General features: G+C 43.8%; 1 protein-coding gene across 2 annotated transcripts in view; it reads right to left on the bottom strand.

Annotated features, from left to right (window-relative positions):
• Window positions 1–460: 460 nt before the first annotated feature.
• The window catches only part of BEND7 (BEN domain containing 7), a 50,657-nt gene continuing 32,887 nt past the window's right edge, over window positions 461–18,230 (bottom strand). For both annotated transcript variants that reach the window (XM_086745320.1, XM_086745327.1), the window contains exons 7-9: window positions 16,472–16,591; window positions 8,547–8,597; window positions 461–2,584 (exon numbers count right to left, since the gene is read on the bottom strand). In XM_086745320.1, coding sequence (XP_086601446.1) covers window positions 2,523–2,584; window positions 8,547–8,597; window positions 16,472–16,591 — 233 coding nt within the window. In that variant the 3' untranslated portion in view covers window positions 461–2,522. The remainder of the gene's footprint in view (window positions 2,585–8,546; window positions 8,598–16,471; window positions 16,592–18,230) is intronic.

Consider the following 18,230-nt stretch of genomic DNA (forward strand, 5'->3'; position numbering starts at 1 on the left):
TGGCGAGCCACTCTTTCACTTCACTGGCTCCTTGTAATTGACAGAAGATTACCAGGAACATGTTTTTGCAGGAAATATTTTCTAAGGCTAAACATTCGACGAGGGTGTGATAATAAATTACCAAGCCATCTTTGCAGCTACTCCAAATTATGAGTATTGTTTTCTCCTTCCTATGTGTTGTTTCCATAGAAGCAGAGCTTAACCTTTTAAGTGCAGGTTATAAAAGCACCTAATTCAATTAAAATTTGACTTCAAGCTTATCAACACTTAATACTCAAGAGTTATTATGCAATCGGATGTAGATGTCGTCGTGACTGGCAGGCAGCATGGTTTCCATCTGAGCCAGCTAGAAAAATAGGTAACTTTTAACCTTTTCCTATACGTTTCCCTATGTAGCCCACTAATTGCTAGGCAATTCCTCGGAAATATGGGAATCCAGTACAGAACACAGGAACGCAGATGCAATTAAAGTTATTTATTGTAGGTTTTCTTTTCTGGACTGACAAAGAGGGTTTCCCAGAGATCGATAACACGACACAATGTTATACACCATTTCACAACTAGTCCCTTGTTGCTTTATTAAGAACATAGTAATTTAAAAATATCTAAATATTTACATATTAATAAAACATATATACAGAAGATTGAGACATTTTTACCTAAATATGGAATGATTTTTTTTCTCTTCTCTCTAATAAACCCTATAAAAAGATTTCTGATGAAAGTCTGAACAGTAGTCACAGTAAGTAAACACAAAATGCAATCTTCCAAATTTACAAAACGCTGATTCCGTTGCTGAAGGGTTACGATACGGACACGACGGACCGGTGCCCCCTGCCCAATGCAGGCAACTCCAAGCCACGAAAGAAGGAAAGAATCAAATTTTAAGGTTTGCAGTGCACATTCGACCTATTCCACAGTTTCAGAGAGAACATCATCATTCCTAAAAGTTCATGGTAGGTGGGTGGGGAAGGGCTAGGAGCCTGGTTTATCAGGCGCCAAGAGAACAAACCGCTCCCGCTGGCTTCGGTGTTATTTGTGGGCATTCGGCAACATCCGAGAAACAGGCTTCAGGATTGTTAAAAAAAAAGACATTAAATACTTTGAAAACTATCCCACTCTGTAATAGCACTTCTGTTGAGACATTCAAAGGCCAAATAGTTTGCAAAAAAAACCCTCAGATGCACCTAAAACATACACAGGGAAAGGGAACACAATGGTGAAGGCTCTAGCAAGCTCTCCCTCGAATTGCGGGAAACACGCTCAAACTACCTGATCGACAGATGTTGCAGGTATGACCTTCTAGACTTTTTCCTGACATTTTTAAAGTGAATTTAGTGCTGATGAAAGGTGCAGAAGTGAAGGTTTGCATGGAGGGCCATGTACGATTTTTTTCTTAGCCCTGACATGAAAGGACCAACTCTTTCCATGTCTAAGAGCGTAGTGCAATTTCTTGATCGATTCACTCATCTCAACTGCTGAGATATCAATAGAGTGCCAGTTAAAAGGTGACTTTAAAAAAAAAAAAAAGGTGAATATTGTCACCAAGGGCAGTGGTTGAGAAATCACAGTGTGCAGACCCTCTTCCTGGAAATGGCAAACTAACAGGTTTTGAGATGGAGGAGGCTGGGCAAGCTGTTTTGGGGGGTGTAAACAAGGGAAGAATGACCACCTCCAGCAATTTGCACTACAAAGATGCTTGAGAACCATCCCACTAGGACCACATAGGGGAAATTGTTTGAAGAATAGCTTCTCCTTGCTATAATTAGGAAACAGGGTACTGCTGGGAGGAATCCTGCTTTATTGCCCCATCTTTGGAAGTGCTCAAGGCCAGGTTGGATGGGGCTTTGAGCAACCTGGTCCAGTGGAAGGTGTCCCTGCCCACGGCAAAGGGGTTGGAACTACATGATCTTTGAGGTCTCTTCCAACTCAAACCATTCTCTGATTCTATGATTTCCTGCTAAATCCAGCAGGGATTTTTTAATCACAGCAGCATATGACTGATCATTGGTACCACAGCAGCCAAGAAAGGAAAAGTGGGTCTGCAGAAGCAAAGAGCTTTTCTGAGTCAAATGCTCATCGAACCCCCAGGGTTCGTGATGGAGAGAGATGCCACCCCAGTCCCCGGGTACGGGAAGAGTCACCTTGCTGCATGTATTCACCTCTGCATGGCTTAAGATGAAACACTGCTGGCAAACATACAATCACGCAGAAAAATACAATCACAGAGGAAAAACAAAGGCAAGAGAATGTCTTCAGAGTGGATATCCCACTAATTAAATAATGCATTGGATATGGAGGGAAATCATCTTTAATTAAGATGAAAAACAGTGAAGCAATCCGGCAGTTTTGTTATTTGAGGTTACACGGAAAATGCATGAAACAACACAAACTTGAAGGGAAACCGGTATGGATGCCCACGTCTCGCCGTATGCTGAAGTTCTTGTGCCAATCTTGCGGGACCATTATTCAAAGGAGAGGATGCTTCTATCCGCTAAGAACACTGATGCGGGATGTGAAATTCAAGCTGAAAAATCTGGGTTTGCATCTATCAGATGATCTGTTGTGGTGTCGAAAAGGTTACCTGAAGGAAGAAAGAGTTTGAAGAAATCAGTTAAAAATATAAAAAAATCAAGAAATCAGTAGTTTGAAAAAAAGAAATTAAATTATGGAAATTAGTTATTTGAGTTCTAATTTTCATTTGTGATGGGGCTGAACTGCTGGTGTGTACGCAGGCAGCGGCTGCTGAATTCTGTTTAGAGTAGAGCTCAACTGGCTAAAGAAAAACAAATTAAATAGATGTTTTTGAACACAGAATTGGCCAGCAAAGTTTTTCACACAACATATAGTGCACCCCACTTCAGATGTAAAGCGCTGCATTAGACTTTGGCACAAACTGCGCTGCGCTGCTCACCCCTTTGAAGTTACAGTTCTGAAGAAGTGAAAAAAGCACCACATGAATTTTAAACCTAGAGTACACACTTTGGGATCTTCTTTGGGAAAAAAAAAGACAAACACCACTCCACAGCAGCCTAAATGCATATGGGAGAACATATATATATTTATAAAAAGGTCCACGGTATGATTATATCCCATCTTTTTAAAAGCACTTTAAGAATATCCTTTTTCTAAACAGAACAATGAAAGATGGACAGAAGAATTACAACCAGAGCGCTAAGAACACAGGGCAAATAGGAGACAGACATCAATCAGCCTGAGAGGCAAATACAACCCAATGAAAAGGGAAGACTCATACAATCATGCACTGAAAGGATAAAGATTTATATTACAATAAAGGATTTGTATTTAAGGTTTCGAAAAGGTTTTCTTTTTTTTTGAAGTTTCATTTTCTTGATACTGTATTTCAAGAGAAAAGCAGACAACCTATATAGAATTGGATCATTGCTATTTTCTTATCATTGGTTTCTTTACCAAGAGATTGCTCTCATCTTTTCACAAAGCTGTATCACCCCTGGACCTGAGGATTGGGATGTTACTGTTCTGGCTTCTTTTAGGGATATCAAAATTCTTTCTCATCTTGAAATTAACCCCACTGTGGAGAAACTACATAAAGTCTCAGCACAGCTGTGGTCCAAAGCACAGGTATAAAGAGGGCTCTCTCTTGGTCCCGTGCTGCATATATCTTCCAAACGCAATTTTCACGATGCGGATTCAAGAACAGGGCGTTGCAGCTGGTTTACATTTGTTTCCACATGCAGAACTTACGGGGTATGCCTTCTTTTTCCCTTTTTTTTTTTTTTCTTTAAACACAAAATCCAGATGCTTCATGTAAATTATAGACCAAAATAAGATAAGTCTTTTTGCAATGCCAACTTATATAGAAAGACTCTAAAAGCTGCCACATCTTCATCCTGATAAAGATCCCACACTTTCCATGTTCCTGTATCAGTGAGAAACTAATCAGTCTTTCCACTTACTCCACAATAATTAGCCCAGGAGCTGTCTGATCTGTCTCAGCTCAGGTCTAGACTTAGTCTCCAGCTTCTGGTAGGTACAAAAGCTAGAACCATGGAAGACCTGAGCTTTGATAACATTTGTTAGAGACAATTCTTCCCATATTTTCTTGAGATTTATCTAGCAGTGCACCCAAGTTCCCACCAAGTTTAACTGCCACAGTTCTTCCAATTTGCTTTAAATACCCTTCCATCAACAGCTTTCACAGGAAAGGCCTTCTTAGCGTCAAGAGTGTTTTTAAAACAGGAGCATGATTTCTGCTCGGAAGTGATAAAATATAACTGGGCAAAAACTTCTTCCTTAGTTTCATGAGGATGTACCAGTTCCATTTTTTTTTACAAGGCCTCTGAGTTACAGAAAACAAGATATCTCCTGCTCGCCCCAAGGTCCAGGACTTTGCTAACTGTGGGCACAGAGGGAGCAGGTTCAAACCCAGTTGTAGGCACCTCTACCAATCAACTGCACCTCAGAGCCCAGTCCTGCCGGAACCAAAGCAGAACACCTCCAAATGCAACTTTAGCTGGTCTGACCTTCTCTCTGGAAGCAGCCCTCTTCCCACCAACGATGAAGAGAGTTGAGAGAAACCACACACCTGACCGAGGTGTCTCAAATGAAGGGTGAGCCATAGGCTCCCATCTCAAAACACGTAGGTTGAGGCATTTCAGCAAGGGCAGTCCATATATACCCAGGTCTTGCTCATAATGTTGCCAGCACCACAGGCACATTTGACTGAACAGGAAAGGCAGATTAAAGGCATCTGAGTTTCCCCTTTTTTTTTTTTGCACCAACACTTACCATTATAGAATCATAGAATGGTTAGGGTTGGAAGGGACCTTCAAAGGTCATCTAGTCCAACCCCCCTGCAAGGAGCAGGGACATCCCTGACTAGGTCAGGTTGCTCAGAGCCTCATCCAGCCTGGCCGTGAACGCTTCCAGAGATGGGGCCTCCACCACCTTTCTGGGCAACCTGTTCCAGTGTTCTATAACCCGCATCGTAAAAAATTTTTTCCTAATTTCTAATCTAAATCTACCCCCTCTATTTTAAAACCATTACCTCTCGTCCTATCGCAACAGGCCCTACTAAACAGCCTATCCCCATCTTTCTTGTAGGCCCCCTTGAGGTACTGGAAGACCTCTATCAGGTCTCCCCGGAGCCTCCTCTTCTCCAGGCTGAACAGCCCCAACTCTCTCAGCCTGTCCTCATAGGAGAGGTGCTCCAGCCCTTTTATCATCTTTGTGGCCCTCCTCTGGACCTTCTCCAACTGGTCCATGTCCTTCTTGTGCTGGGGGCTCCAGAACTGGACACAGTACTCCAGGTGGGGTCTCACCAGGGCAGAGTAGAGGGGGAGAATCACCTCCCTCGACGTGCTGGCCACGCTTCTCTTGATGCAGCCCAGGATGCGGTTGGCCTTCTGGGCCGCAAGGGCGCATTGCCTGCTCATGTTAAGCTTCTCATCCACCAGCACTCCCAAGTCCTTCTCCTCAGGGCTGCTCTCAATCCATTCCCCGCCCAGCCTGTATTTGTGCCTGGGATTGCCATGACCCAGGTGCAGGACCTTCCACTTGGCCTGGTTGAACTTCATGAGGTTGGCACGGGCCCACCTCTCCAGCCTGTCAAGGTCCCTCTGGATGGCATCCCTCCCTTCCAGCATGTCGATGGCACCACACAGCTTGGTGTCGTCGGCGAACTTGCTGAGGGTGCACTCTATCCCACTGTCCATGTCGCCGACAAAGATGTTGAACAGGGCCGGGCCCAGCACGGACCCCTGAGGGACGCCACTTGTGACCGGTCTCCACCTGGACATCGAGCCGTTGACCACCACTCTCTGAGTGCGGCCATCCAGCCAACTCCTTATCCACCGAGTGGTCCGTCCATCAAACCCATGTCTCTCTAGTTTAGAGAGAAGGATGTCGTGCGGGACAGTGTCAAAAGCTTTGCACAAGTCCAGGCAGATGATGTCAGTTGCTCGTCCCATTGATTCAAGTCATTCACTCTGGGTGCTTTTGCATCACAAGTTTGTTCAATTCTTGAAGACCAAGAAAGCAGCCATCTTTCATAAACAGCTTCTGTATCCTACTTTTTCTCCCCACCCAATCTCCTGCAAGATCCTCTTCAACCAATCTAGCTTGGTCTGGTTTTATGCTACCAACACACCAGGTTAACCACTGATCACAGAATCATTTAGGTTGGAAAAGACCTTGAAGATCATTGAGTCCAACTGTAAACCTAACTCTGCTAAGTCCACAACTAAACCACGTCCCTAAGCACCACATCTACACGCCTTTTAAATACCTCCAGGGATGGTGACTCAACCACTTCCCTGAGCAGCCTGTTCAATGCTGGATAACGTTTTGGTGAGGATATTTTTCCTAACATCCACGCTAAGCCTCCCCTGGCACAACCTGAGGCTGTGATTTACCTGATATTAGCTGTCATCTGGCCTACTGCGCCAGGCACGGTACAAACACACAGATAGACACTCTTCCCCAAAGGTTTTTCAAGCTAAAGAGAGAAGACAGCTGAATAAATCGCACAAAGGCTCTCTTTAAATAATCTGTCGTTAACACCCCCCTGTAAAACCAGATGTACTAAGAAAAGGAAAGACCTCTCTAAAAGTTATCTTCCACCTCTTTTGCTACACTCCTTGATAGAAAGCATCTGTATTTTGGCTCTCTATCATAATTACTGTCATTATATTGTCTGTATATCACTTTAAATCATTTGCTTCCAAGAACAGTATGATACTACACGGCTACGTACTATAAAGAGGCACCCGCACATATATAATAACGGGTGTGAGTCAAATCCTTGGCTTACAGCCTGCGGGCGTCGCCTCCCCCTCCAATGCAAACTGCAGCGTGGTTTGTTTAGGAGTTCTTCCCCAGATAGTACAGAGAGGTGTACAAGGCAAAGGAAACATTTCAGCTCAAAAATTGCACGCATGGATGCTCAAAGGTGTACGAGCAAGCAGACTGCAATGGTGATCTGCTGTGGAGTGGAAAGGGGATCTTCTCTACCACAACCATCTCAGCACGCTCATTTCCGTCAGTGACGTACAGCGCAAGTAACAACTACAGAAACTGCACTAAAGAAAAGCACAGCAATCCGTAATTCTGCTCCTTAATGTGATTACCAGGGCAATGAGAAGGTAACACTACGTCACATTAGCGACCTTTATGAGGGTCCTCTTGCAAGGGAATTGCTTCCCTCCCTGATAAAAGAAACTAACAGGATGTCACTTGGAAAAGACCTTTCACACCAGAGCTTCCTGCATCTATTATCACAATCGTAGCCTGAAATATTCAGCGGCTGGCCAGGACAGCAGCACGGCAGCTCACAGTCAGTGCGTGCTCCCAGCCCCCACTGGGCCCATGCCAGAACAAGACTATAGCTGCTTGTCCTCCCAACTACTTCGCTGGTCCTATTCCTTAGTAACTGCACGTGCTCCGACAGCGGGATTTCAACCGACAGCGCTGCACGGCTGGCAGCTGCTGCTCCGGCACACAGCAGCAGTGTGTGAAAGCTCCTTCTGCAGCCCTTAGGCAAGAGAGATTAGGAAGCCCTCGCACAAGAGACAGATGCTGCGATGGTACTAGTACTCTCCCGACCACCCCAGAGCCTCCAGGTACCACATAATGCGCTCAACAACGCAGTGTGAGCTCTGTCCTGTTCTTCACAGCAACAGCATCGCTGATCTCCAACCACCCTTTGTCGCTACACCTTAGAAATATGATAAAAATGCACGATAATCCATGACCCTATTTGTCTGCTCAAGATCTTGCCTCCTTTTAGTTTGGCTTTGGGGATAGCAGGCATCTTGGTGAAATTACAGGGAAAGGACTCCAGAATACAGGGGAATGACCATCTCCCCAGACTCTGGCCCCACTGCATTTTCAGAGGATTGTAGCTCAGCTCCTACCATCCGGGCACCTGTTGATGGACTGGCTCTTAACGACAGGGTGCTCCAAATTTCAGTCTCTACCTGTCTTGATTTCAACACCATGTGCAACAACATGCAAAAATCTTATTTCCCAGGCCACACAGCTGCATAGCTACTCCGCTGTTTAGCAACTGTCAGGCTTTTAAGGCAGGGTGGCTGCACTTCAAGAAAAAGTAAACCAACACTTAACTAGCATAGAAATATCTTTGCAATCCTGCTGTGAACCCAAGATATTATTGCTAATACCTTGGACAACTGAACAGATGCTAAAATACAAATTACTATGTTTGTCCCTACAAATAACTCCGTTAAGGGTTAAAAAAAAACCTCCTAGAAATAGCAGGGATGAGTGCAAGTCCCTATCTGGCATATGAAGGGTAACTTACTGGCGTTATTAGCTTAGCTGCTGCCATGAACCTTGAGGTTTTATGAATATGAAAGAGAGGGGAAAACTGTAAGATTCTGATGCATTTGTTTTTTAATATAAGCCATTCAAAACTTAAGATAGCTAGGTCCTGTGTGCAATTATGCGGCCATATATGGCACACCAGGATTATTGAAAACTGCTTCTGTGCCATAAATAAACACACACACACATTGGAAGCTGATAAAAATTTTAATACATTTTACCTGTTTGTAGTAGAGAAATGTCCGGCTTCTCATCACAGTCAGTTGCCTCTGCTGATTACAAATATAAACAAGAAATCTCATTACTTTTACTGAATACGGGAATGCAATTAAAAAGCTACGTACTGTAGAGTGATTTTGCATTTTCTATCTACTTTCCTCAGCTGCAATTTGCTACTGCCAAGTTAAAAACTCACTGCTTGCAGGAAAAGGTCATATAATAAAAACGCAAACTTAGAAGAGGGAGTGTGGTATTAAGAAGCAGTTGTGCTAGCAATAGGATGGAGTAACACTTGCTCTTTTTAAGCAAGTTTCATGATATCGGGATGACAAAAGGAGTTGAGATCATTTAATAAAATCATGTTAGAAAAGTCCCCAGCTATCCTTGGAGGAAGAGCCTCTTAGGCTGGTACTCCACCCTCTGTCAGCTGCCATCATCCAGTGCCGACGGGGAAAGGGTGAGTACCTCCACTTCTGCACCCAGACTTCCCACGACCGCAGGCAAGCTCGGTTTTGCGGAGGACAGATTTACTAGGCCAAAATGTCTTCAAAGGTGCAGGTGGGCACTCGGTGTAATTACAAAAGCCCATAACCACGCAGGTCCAGAGGCAATTACAGTGTATGTATACACATGTGCTTTCAACCCACAGCTTATGCAAGATCATTTGACTGAATTTAGCCCACGGTGAAGGAAGGCTAACAGCCTAATTTGTTCCTCTCGTACTTGCCACAGGCCAAGGGTATGCACAAAGATGGCTAATTTGGCTCAGCAGATGTGCAGTGGCTTGTTAGACTGTAGTGCTCTGCAGCATGCATGTGAACCCTGAGTAGGTGTGTTAACAGGAATTTGGTGCCTAACCTACACAAACTCTACTCAAAATCCTACTACCTTTGTGTTTTGGCACTTCAACACGATATTTAAGGCCTTTGAAACACAATGAGATCTTTCAGAGCGCTTAAGCAAACTAGGTGTGGTCCTGAAGGACAAGCCCATGACATCGTACATGGACAGCGTGGTGGATATACATCTACTCATGTTGATTCACTGCACAAGATCCATAGGGATCAAACTGACCAAAGCTACAGATGAGTAACTCTGTTCAGCTCCCACTTGAAACAACCTAACTGTCCTGGTCATCTTTACCATAGCTCTGTACACAAGGATGTGGAGCTGCTGCCTTTATGAGGATATCCTAAGAAGAGCTAACCCAGCTACTGATCTGCATCAGTGACCATCCTCCAGCAACCCCTGACTATCCATCCATGGACCAAGAGGTTGCTCTCTCTCCCTCATGTGCACGGATGTCAGAGTAGTTTCCAGCTACATGCTCTCTACCCAGTTCTGCAAAATTAATTAAACTGAAGAAAACAGAAACAAACAAAACCCTCTAGTACTAAGCAGCTTTCTTCCCCCAGAAGGTTTAAATGGAGAGCCCTGACAAGTACACAGCATGGACCTGCAAATGACTCTGTGCCTTGAATCCATACCTTTTTCCACACAAGGTGGCACACTGAGCAGAAACAAATTAAGTGCTTGGTACAGCTTACTGCAAAAATCTTGCATTCTGGAAGGAAGAGGTGGCTCAATAAATGGGAAGAGGTTACCTAGGCTGGTTTGAATGTGGACCAGACTCCCAGTGATAAAAGGACTGGATGCACAAAAGAGGAGACAGGACAGTGAAATGAGCAACTGAGAAACAGCCAATAGGACATACACGGCTTAAAACATCAGGAGTGGCAGTCTGGGGCCAAGTTCTAGGTGTGTTATGAAGAACCACCTGCACCAAGTGGCACAGCTACTCAGCATACAAGAGATGAAGCTGCACCTGGCCCCTTGGGTTGAAGGGACCCAAGCGATGAAAATGGGGGAAGCCAGACATGAGTGCTGGCAACGTTCTAGAAAGTCTTTCCCCTGTCGGTACCAGAGTTGGTGCCAACTAGGCTGTCCACTCAAGTCATAGGTTTTCTGAAAATCTCAGCGAATCCTGAAGTAAACTCAAGAGATGGCATTACCCTTCTGCCTAAATGCTCTTCCTACACCTGGCTGAAACTGACCTCAGTTGAAGGCAGAAACAAATGGAAGGCAGGAAGTGTGTCGCTTTCAGAAGATAAGGACTTGAGTGTCCAACTTTGCAGAGGCAGCTTTGCTAATAACAAAGTCACCTGGCCATTTTAGTCTGGCACAGGATTGATAGATGAGGTCCAGCTCACCTCCAATTGTTCCAGTCCCGTTCCTCATGCCAGCACAAATGATCAAATGGTCACCAAGATCAGATCTAGCTAAAAACTGACAACATTACCACATTAATGCTTGTGCCAGCACCAGAACGGGAGTGGGAGCACAGCAGATGCCCAGAGAGTCTACTCACTCTTCTCAGTAGCTGCCTGAATTTGTTTTATGAAACTGGATGTGTAACCACAGCTCCAGGTGAAGTACGACACAAAGCCATGACAAACACCTCGACCTCCTAACGTGGATGTAAACCACCAGCTTCTCACATGTCATTCCAAGCAGGAAAGAAAGTTTGCCTTTGACAACCACACCCTGAGACTGCCAGCCAAACTTTATTTGTCTTGAGCCAGCTTGCAAGACAAGGCAAGCAGGAATAGATCCTACTGTGGGAATTTGGAGTCTCTTTTCTGTCCTTTGCTTAGATAGAGCTCAGTAGCTCTTGTAAAACAATCCTGGTAGTCGTTTCCTTAGAATATTTTCCCCCACCCCCAAAAAATTGTTTAGCTTCCGATGTACATGTTTGTCTGTTAAGTGTATACCTGCAGTTTTGCTCTTTGAACAGAGGTATATGTATGCTTAGGGCTGGGAAGAGGAATGCAGCAGCAGTTACTTATTTTAAAATTGCCGTCTGTATCTAAGATACTGTCCACAAAAGCACTGTACCACATGTTGGACTCACATCCTACATCTTTCCTGGCCCTGTGTGTATTGCTAAGCAAAAAAAAATCAACCTGACCTCTCACAACATGTAGATATTGTATCAAAAACATAAAGCAGGGAAATCAGAAGGAGGAAGAGACATAGAAAGCAAAAAAACCTCCAAAGAGACAATGGAAGCAGCTGCTCAGACAAGAACATGGGTAAAATGGCGTATTGCTAGAAAAAAGGTCAGGATTTTTAGTTCCTTCGTTCCCACTACTTTACACTGCAACAAGGTGATGTTAATTTTAAACAACAACTCAAGGATGAAAAGTCACGGCATGTAATTTATTTAAATTAATCCTGCCTGGAAAATTTCAGCATGTTTTCTAACATCGCCGTATTTTCCTTTACTGAGTGGGGCAATCAAAAGCTTCCAGGTTACCCACAAGGCAATCACTTTGCATGAACAGCTCTTACTCTCTGTACTTCAGGAGTAATACTCATCTGGTATCAGCTTTCCCGTCTATGCAATGGACAGCTGCTGCAGAATAATGGCTCACAGGCTCTTCAAAACATAAAAAGGGAGGAAGAACTTACTGCGAGAGATGCGTGGCCCCTGACCGACTGCTTATTAATGGATGGCAAGTTTAGTAATCAAAAGGCTTGGATGCTACCTCTGGCACGGAGGTGACATGAACAGCGAGTCTAAAATCTTCTGATTTTACCCTGTTTAAGATCTCCATGCTAATGGTCGACTGTCTCCCTCTGTGGTGCCACCGCAAGGCCACCAGCCACCTACCCAGATTTTCTTTTGCAGGGTGAAAAGACCACACTGTGGGAAAACCGCTGCTGTAAATTACAAAGCAATTTGCATCGTAATTCATGCTGCTTTAAGAGAGGAAACCTATGCACATGTCTTTTCCTTTGACTTCTCCCCTTCCAGGCCCACTTTGCATACCATCCCAGCAGCCAAGAAGGTTCAGCTTCTCTGCTGGGAGATGACAAACCTGGCACTATGAAGCTGTGTCCCAGTACGCCGTGCTGTTGGCATGGATTGGGACCAGCAGTCAAGGCTGAAGAATATTATCATACTCTTTAATTTTAATTATAACATCTGTTTGTAACATTAACCTCGCAGTCTCTTCTTCCCTTTGTGACAGCCGACTTGTGAGATTTTGAAAAGACTGAACAAGGCCAATAAAAATTTAATGGCAGTGACAGCTTTATTCTCAGATCTAACAAATAAAAAAAACGACTACTCAAGTCTCAGATCTCAGGCAATAATCTAAAAGAACTAAGAAAAAGCCAAAGCAAAATAAATAAATTTTAAAAAGAATATTTCCAGCTATGAAAAAGATTGTCACTGATTCAGAACTTAAATGAATTTTTATTTGGCTTAGGATAACAACCTTTCAAAACCTACACAGGGGAACTATTTTCTAGAAAGCAGATTTTTAAGTGGTTTTTTGATTAGTGTTCCAAGTAGGGAGCTTTTCTGTCCTTAATTCAAGGAGATGTGCCAAACATGATAAATCAGGCTGAAGCTGGGCAGCATCTACGATCCAGTGATCATGATATCATTTAATTTGGAAACACTCAGGAGAGTACACCCTATAAAAGAGGTACGAAAAGCAGCTCCACTCCATTCATTTGCTAGAATTCTCTGAAATTATTAATATCACTGAAAGCTAGAGCAGGATTTACGTTATCACACTGAAATAACATTTCACAGGATAAAGCGGAGAGGGTTGCTCGTGAATCCAGTGTCTTACTGCCTGGTTTGAAATGAAAAACTAGTCAGAGGATGTACTAAATAGCTCAAGGGAAGGCAAACAGGATGGAAAGCCTGCCCCTCCTCTCTTGAATACTTCTGCTGTTAAAATTTAGTCCAACTCAGTGGTGACTAAAAAGTTGTCTCGTGGCTTCTGTAAAATAAATGGATCATCCTAAGCTTTTTCCATATAAAGCCTGCGCATTACAACAAACCAAAAACCAATGTAGATACATCAGTCTGATCAGGCAGCAGGGAGACACTTTGGCTCAGAAAGTCTCAGGTTAGTTTAGCTTAACGCTGGCTCAGATTTGTTCTTTGGGCACCTTAGTCTATACCCACAAACTTAGCCAGCATGTTTCAGTGAGCAAGTGGAGGCAAAACTAACAGGGAACAACCTGGGAGTATGGGCATTGAGGAGACTCGCTTGGAAGGGTTCAGCCTCCGGTCCACCAGCCATATGTGGACTGGAAGAGTTCAAGAGCTCAGCTGGAAGAGTGATGAGTCCCATGTCTCAGTGGCTGCGATCCCTGTAGTTTTCAGATTCTTAAAAGCTAAGTTTTGCAACACGGAGTCCATAGCAGATCAAACCTCCCTCCACACTTGCCCTCTCCTCCTGTTTCGGTCTCTGTAAGCTACACACAGCTGTCATAACTTTGGTATTGCTTCACAATGAATAGTCAAAATGTGCACAGTTCCCATACAACCAGTTTTATATCAGGATAAGGCTGCTGAGGGCTGTGAGACTATGTTAGCAAGCATCACAACATCCTTCCTTCGGTCCTATAGGCCTCCTCAGGCATCTGCTTAACAGCCATCACTGGAAACAAAATACAGGACTAGATGGATCTGCCACCTGATCAGCTCTATGGCTCTCACATCAGAAGCTCGTGGTTGTAATGCACAAATACTAACAAATCTTGTTTCAAGAAGATGAAGATATTACTGCAACCACCTGCCTGCTCTCGCCTCTCTGCAGCTATCTACTGTTTTGCTGTCACAAAGGTTGTGGAAACTTCTCATTTGCTTCAGTGCAAGGTCAGGTTGGGTTAGCTTAAGCCACCAGTGAAGATGGTAGTGGACGGTAAGGTGGAGATGGCCACGGTGGTGTGTTCAATCACTCCTGCTAGGTTGAAAAGAGCATCTCTGCCTGTGGTCTCATGTCCACATGAGAGAAACTGGTGTCAGGGAGTGGCTAGTAAACTAAACACAAAAAAAGATCTTTTCTACCAATGTAGGTACAGCATACTTTTTTCAGCAAATCAACCTGAGGGACTGCTAGGTACATTGCTGCTTACTACTCATCCACACAGCGGTTCATGGGTTACCTTCCCTCTGCAGGCAGAGACAGATATTGGAGCCTATCTTATTCAGTCACACTATGCTCAGCTTCGCTTATTTTTCTTCATAGTCTTGCTAGCTTAGAGACAATATCCTCTCCTTAGATTCTGCCATCCTGAGAAAGGATCAGAGATGGAGGTGGCCCCGTTTGAAAGGAAAAAGCTGAACGTCATTGTCATTTTAATTAATATCCTGCAGAGGCACGAAGAAAAGCAAATAAAAAAGGATGAAAGAAAATAAAAATCAAAACAAAATTAGGTCAATCCTCTTTCCTGAGGGATCTTCTGCAGACAGCCCGAGGACCCTCCGCTCCCAGCATCCCACACTGCACTCTTCATCTTATCAAAGCCTGGGATCCCACTTCCACCCTCCTGTCCTGGGGAGGGACAGGCAGCCTTGGAAGGGGCAGAAAGCAGTCCAGTTCTGTAACACCAGTAATCTGACACTGTCTTTAACAAGATTATCTTGTATCCCTCTCTCCTCCCTCCCCCAGCCTGCACAATAAACCCTTTTTAAGGCTAGTGCTGGTTTGCTTCTCTACTCAGGGAAGCTTATGCTACAGAATAATCCGCACTTTTTTCCTCCCCCTGTGTTACTTCTGTCTCTGAGTGTTTCTCATTTTCCTCAGCCTTACGCGTTCCCCTCCTGACATTAATAACGTTGTGGAGAATGATTTCAGATGCCAGTCTAAGTGTGTGTTTCAGAAAACACAGTTTTGGACAGAAAACGTTGGCTGCCTGAGACAGGAGCTACAGAGGACATTTCCTTCGGTCTTGCTTATCCCCTGTCATGGTCCCCTGCCATGGGGACCACCAGCATCCCCTGCAGAGCCACCAGGTTTCCCAACTCTTCAACCCATGGAGGCTAACAGGTACTTGAATGTGGTGATGGGCAGAAGGGAAGAGGGGAAAAGACAGACAGCTAAATGCGGTAACAGTGAAGGACTGTGTCTAAGGACGTTGGCACAAGTGATGTGCCTCAGACAACAGCATCAGATGCTTCAACGGAGAGACGGGCAAGAAAAACAACCACGAGAGAGCCTCATGGAAACACCAGGATGAGGAAGAGTAAGTGAAGCCTTGTATGCAGAAAGCCCTTTGTAGGATAGGAGGCATGAAGATAGGAAGGAGACTAGTTAAGGTTTTTAAAGTAATTACATGTCTCTTAATCAGTGATATTGCTTTCCCATTAATTCTACAGGGCATTTCGAGACTGCACGTTGCTGTTTGTCGCTGGAGCTGAGAGCTCACCAGCTGCCTGCTGTCAGGGTGAAAAAGCTGAGCCTTCACTGCAGGCTGGTCCCAGCCCCAAGCCCGCAGGTTATCCCAGCCCAAGCTGAGCAGCTTTGCCGCCAAAACCCTACCTACATTACCTGTTACTCACTGCTGGCAAGCTCCCTCCCATGTACTGCAGAACCTTGCTAGCACAACCAGAGTGGGTGGGTTTTTTTTTTTTTTGCTACAGTGATACTGATTCTTTCACAAGGAATGTGAGAAAACTCATCTGTCCTTCCAGAAACATATAGTTTAGAGGCAAAGATCATTTGGGTTATGTCTTAACAGTACAGTGAGTGGCTTCTCAGACCAAATGACACAGAATTAAAAAACTTCTACCTGTAACCCTGGATGGATCAGTTAGTTTAGGACTGAGATTTCATCAAACACTGGGAAGAAGCATTTGGGTGCTAACAGAAAGGGGTTAGAGACAACATTTGAGAAGGACTTGAAGTTAAATTGGCTGCAAAGACAGCTCCTAAACTTGCCACCATAGCAAACCTAAGGAAACATTGTACTTTACACAGAGATCTGTTAAAATCTTAGAGGTCTAATTTTCATACAGTCAACATGTACAACTCTACAGTCAACAAGAAAAACACTTCTGGGGACACAAAGGTTCAAAGCTTTTAATCCTACTGTTTGTTCCTTATGTTTTTATACATACCTGAGCCTCTTTTTAATCGTCTTCTTGCAAGTTTGATTTGATCCTGAAGAATCTGGACCCAGTCCCTAGGACCAGGAAGTTTATCCACATGATTAGCAGTGCAGTATTTTTCTGTAAAGACTGAAATAAAAAGATACCATCTTTTTGAAATGTGCCATCAGAATAGAGAAAAGGAGACTGAAGAGGATTATAAACAAAATATATCAAATTATCTACCCATCAAAAAGTACTGAAATGGTCAAATCTAGGATTGTGAGAAGAGTCCAACTCGGCGTTTCACAAGTTTATCACTCAGAAGTCATTTGTGTATATGAATATCACAGTAATACCACAGTCACTACTTACAAAAGCCTGTTCCAGAGAAATGGTCTACACCTGACATCTTCTGTTCACTAATTTCACATAAAAACATCACAGAAAAATAATACTGTGCTTTGAACTGACTCTCCAGATGTGGCAGGCATTTATAAACGCTGCTTTCCATACGGTACAAGTAAAGAGCTGAAGATGTGGTCATTTGGTGGCCTCTTGGTCAGGTTTCTATGGCTGCAGGCAAACTGATTAGAGACAGAAGTCCTACCACTATGGAAATCTCTACAGTTCTCACACTGCCAAACCAGATGCAATAGAATTTTCATAGAGCTACTAATAAAAAAATGTCATTATTGACAAAAACAATCCTACAGGTTCAATTTTATATTTTGTAAAAATGGTACAAGGAAGGTCAACATTATGTTTATTTCCATATTTACAGCAAATCTAGCAATGTTATACCAAAAATACAAAATTATAAATGGAGTGAAGCTGATGCAATTGATTTTCATCACACGACTGAAAGGTGTGCAAAAAATAAACAAGAGCAGAAATAGAAAAAATATCATTACTGTTAGTATTGCTGTTGTAGTCTTAGTCAGAGGTCTCAGAGCCCAGTGTCCAACTATGACCGGCAAACAAAGAAAGAAAACTGATCCCAGCTCAAGGAATTTGCAAACCTTGAGAATAAATGTCACAGAAACAGGATGGGAAAGCACGCAACAGAAAATGACAATTTCAGTATTTTCATACGTACACTTTTGAAACAGTGCTAGCTGCTAAGTATAAAGGGACGGAAAGTAATCACACCCTCCAAACTCTGTCAATGTTAACAGCTTCACAAAACCACTGCACGAAAGGCACTAGCAATGCTTTCCCCTATAGTCTGATCAACAAGGACATCAGACCAACTCTAAAGAGCTTCCCAGAGAAGTCAACAGAGCCCCACACGCTGCCAGTGCCCAATTTGCAACAATTACAATCTGGGGACAATCTGTGACACCAGGCTGCACCCAGGCCACCCACCACAGGTGGGAATTCCTACTGTGGGAATTATGACTACTGCCTGCTGTTGCCTGCACAGGAAACCAGAGCCTGGCATTGGCCTTTGAGAGCCAATATGTTAACTTGCTTCTCTTCTCTAACTTGATTATTCTTCTCTTGAATGAAAGTCAATACAGAATTGATTGCTCAATGCATGGTTAGGGAAACACTAACACAGGCAAAAAATAATGGGAATGCAGTAGGAAGGAGGCAGGAAAAGTGGGACCTCTCCTTTCTAGTCCACCTGAGCTGTATGGTGCTAGCAACCCCCTGTATCATAGAATCACAGAACAGTTTGGGTTGGAAGAGACCTTTGAAGACCACCTCTCCCATAGGCAGGGACATCTTGCACTACGTCAGGTTGCTCAAATCCCCGTTCAGTCTGACCTTGAACTCTTCCAGG

The sequence above is a fragment of the Chlamydotis macqueenii genome, chromosome 1 (genome assembly GCF_036417535.1).
Source record: "Chlamydotis macqueenii isolate bChlMac1 chromosome 1, bChlMac1.mat, whole genome shotgun sequence".
In the NCBI taxonomy this organism is placed as follows: domain Eukaryota; kingdom Metazoa; phylum Chordata; class Aves; order Otidiformes; family Otididae; genus Chlamydotis; species Chlamydotis macqueenii.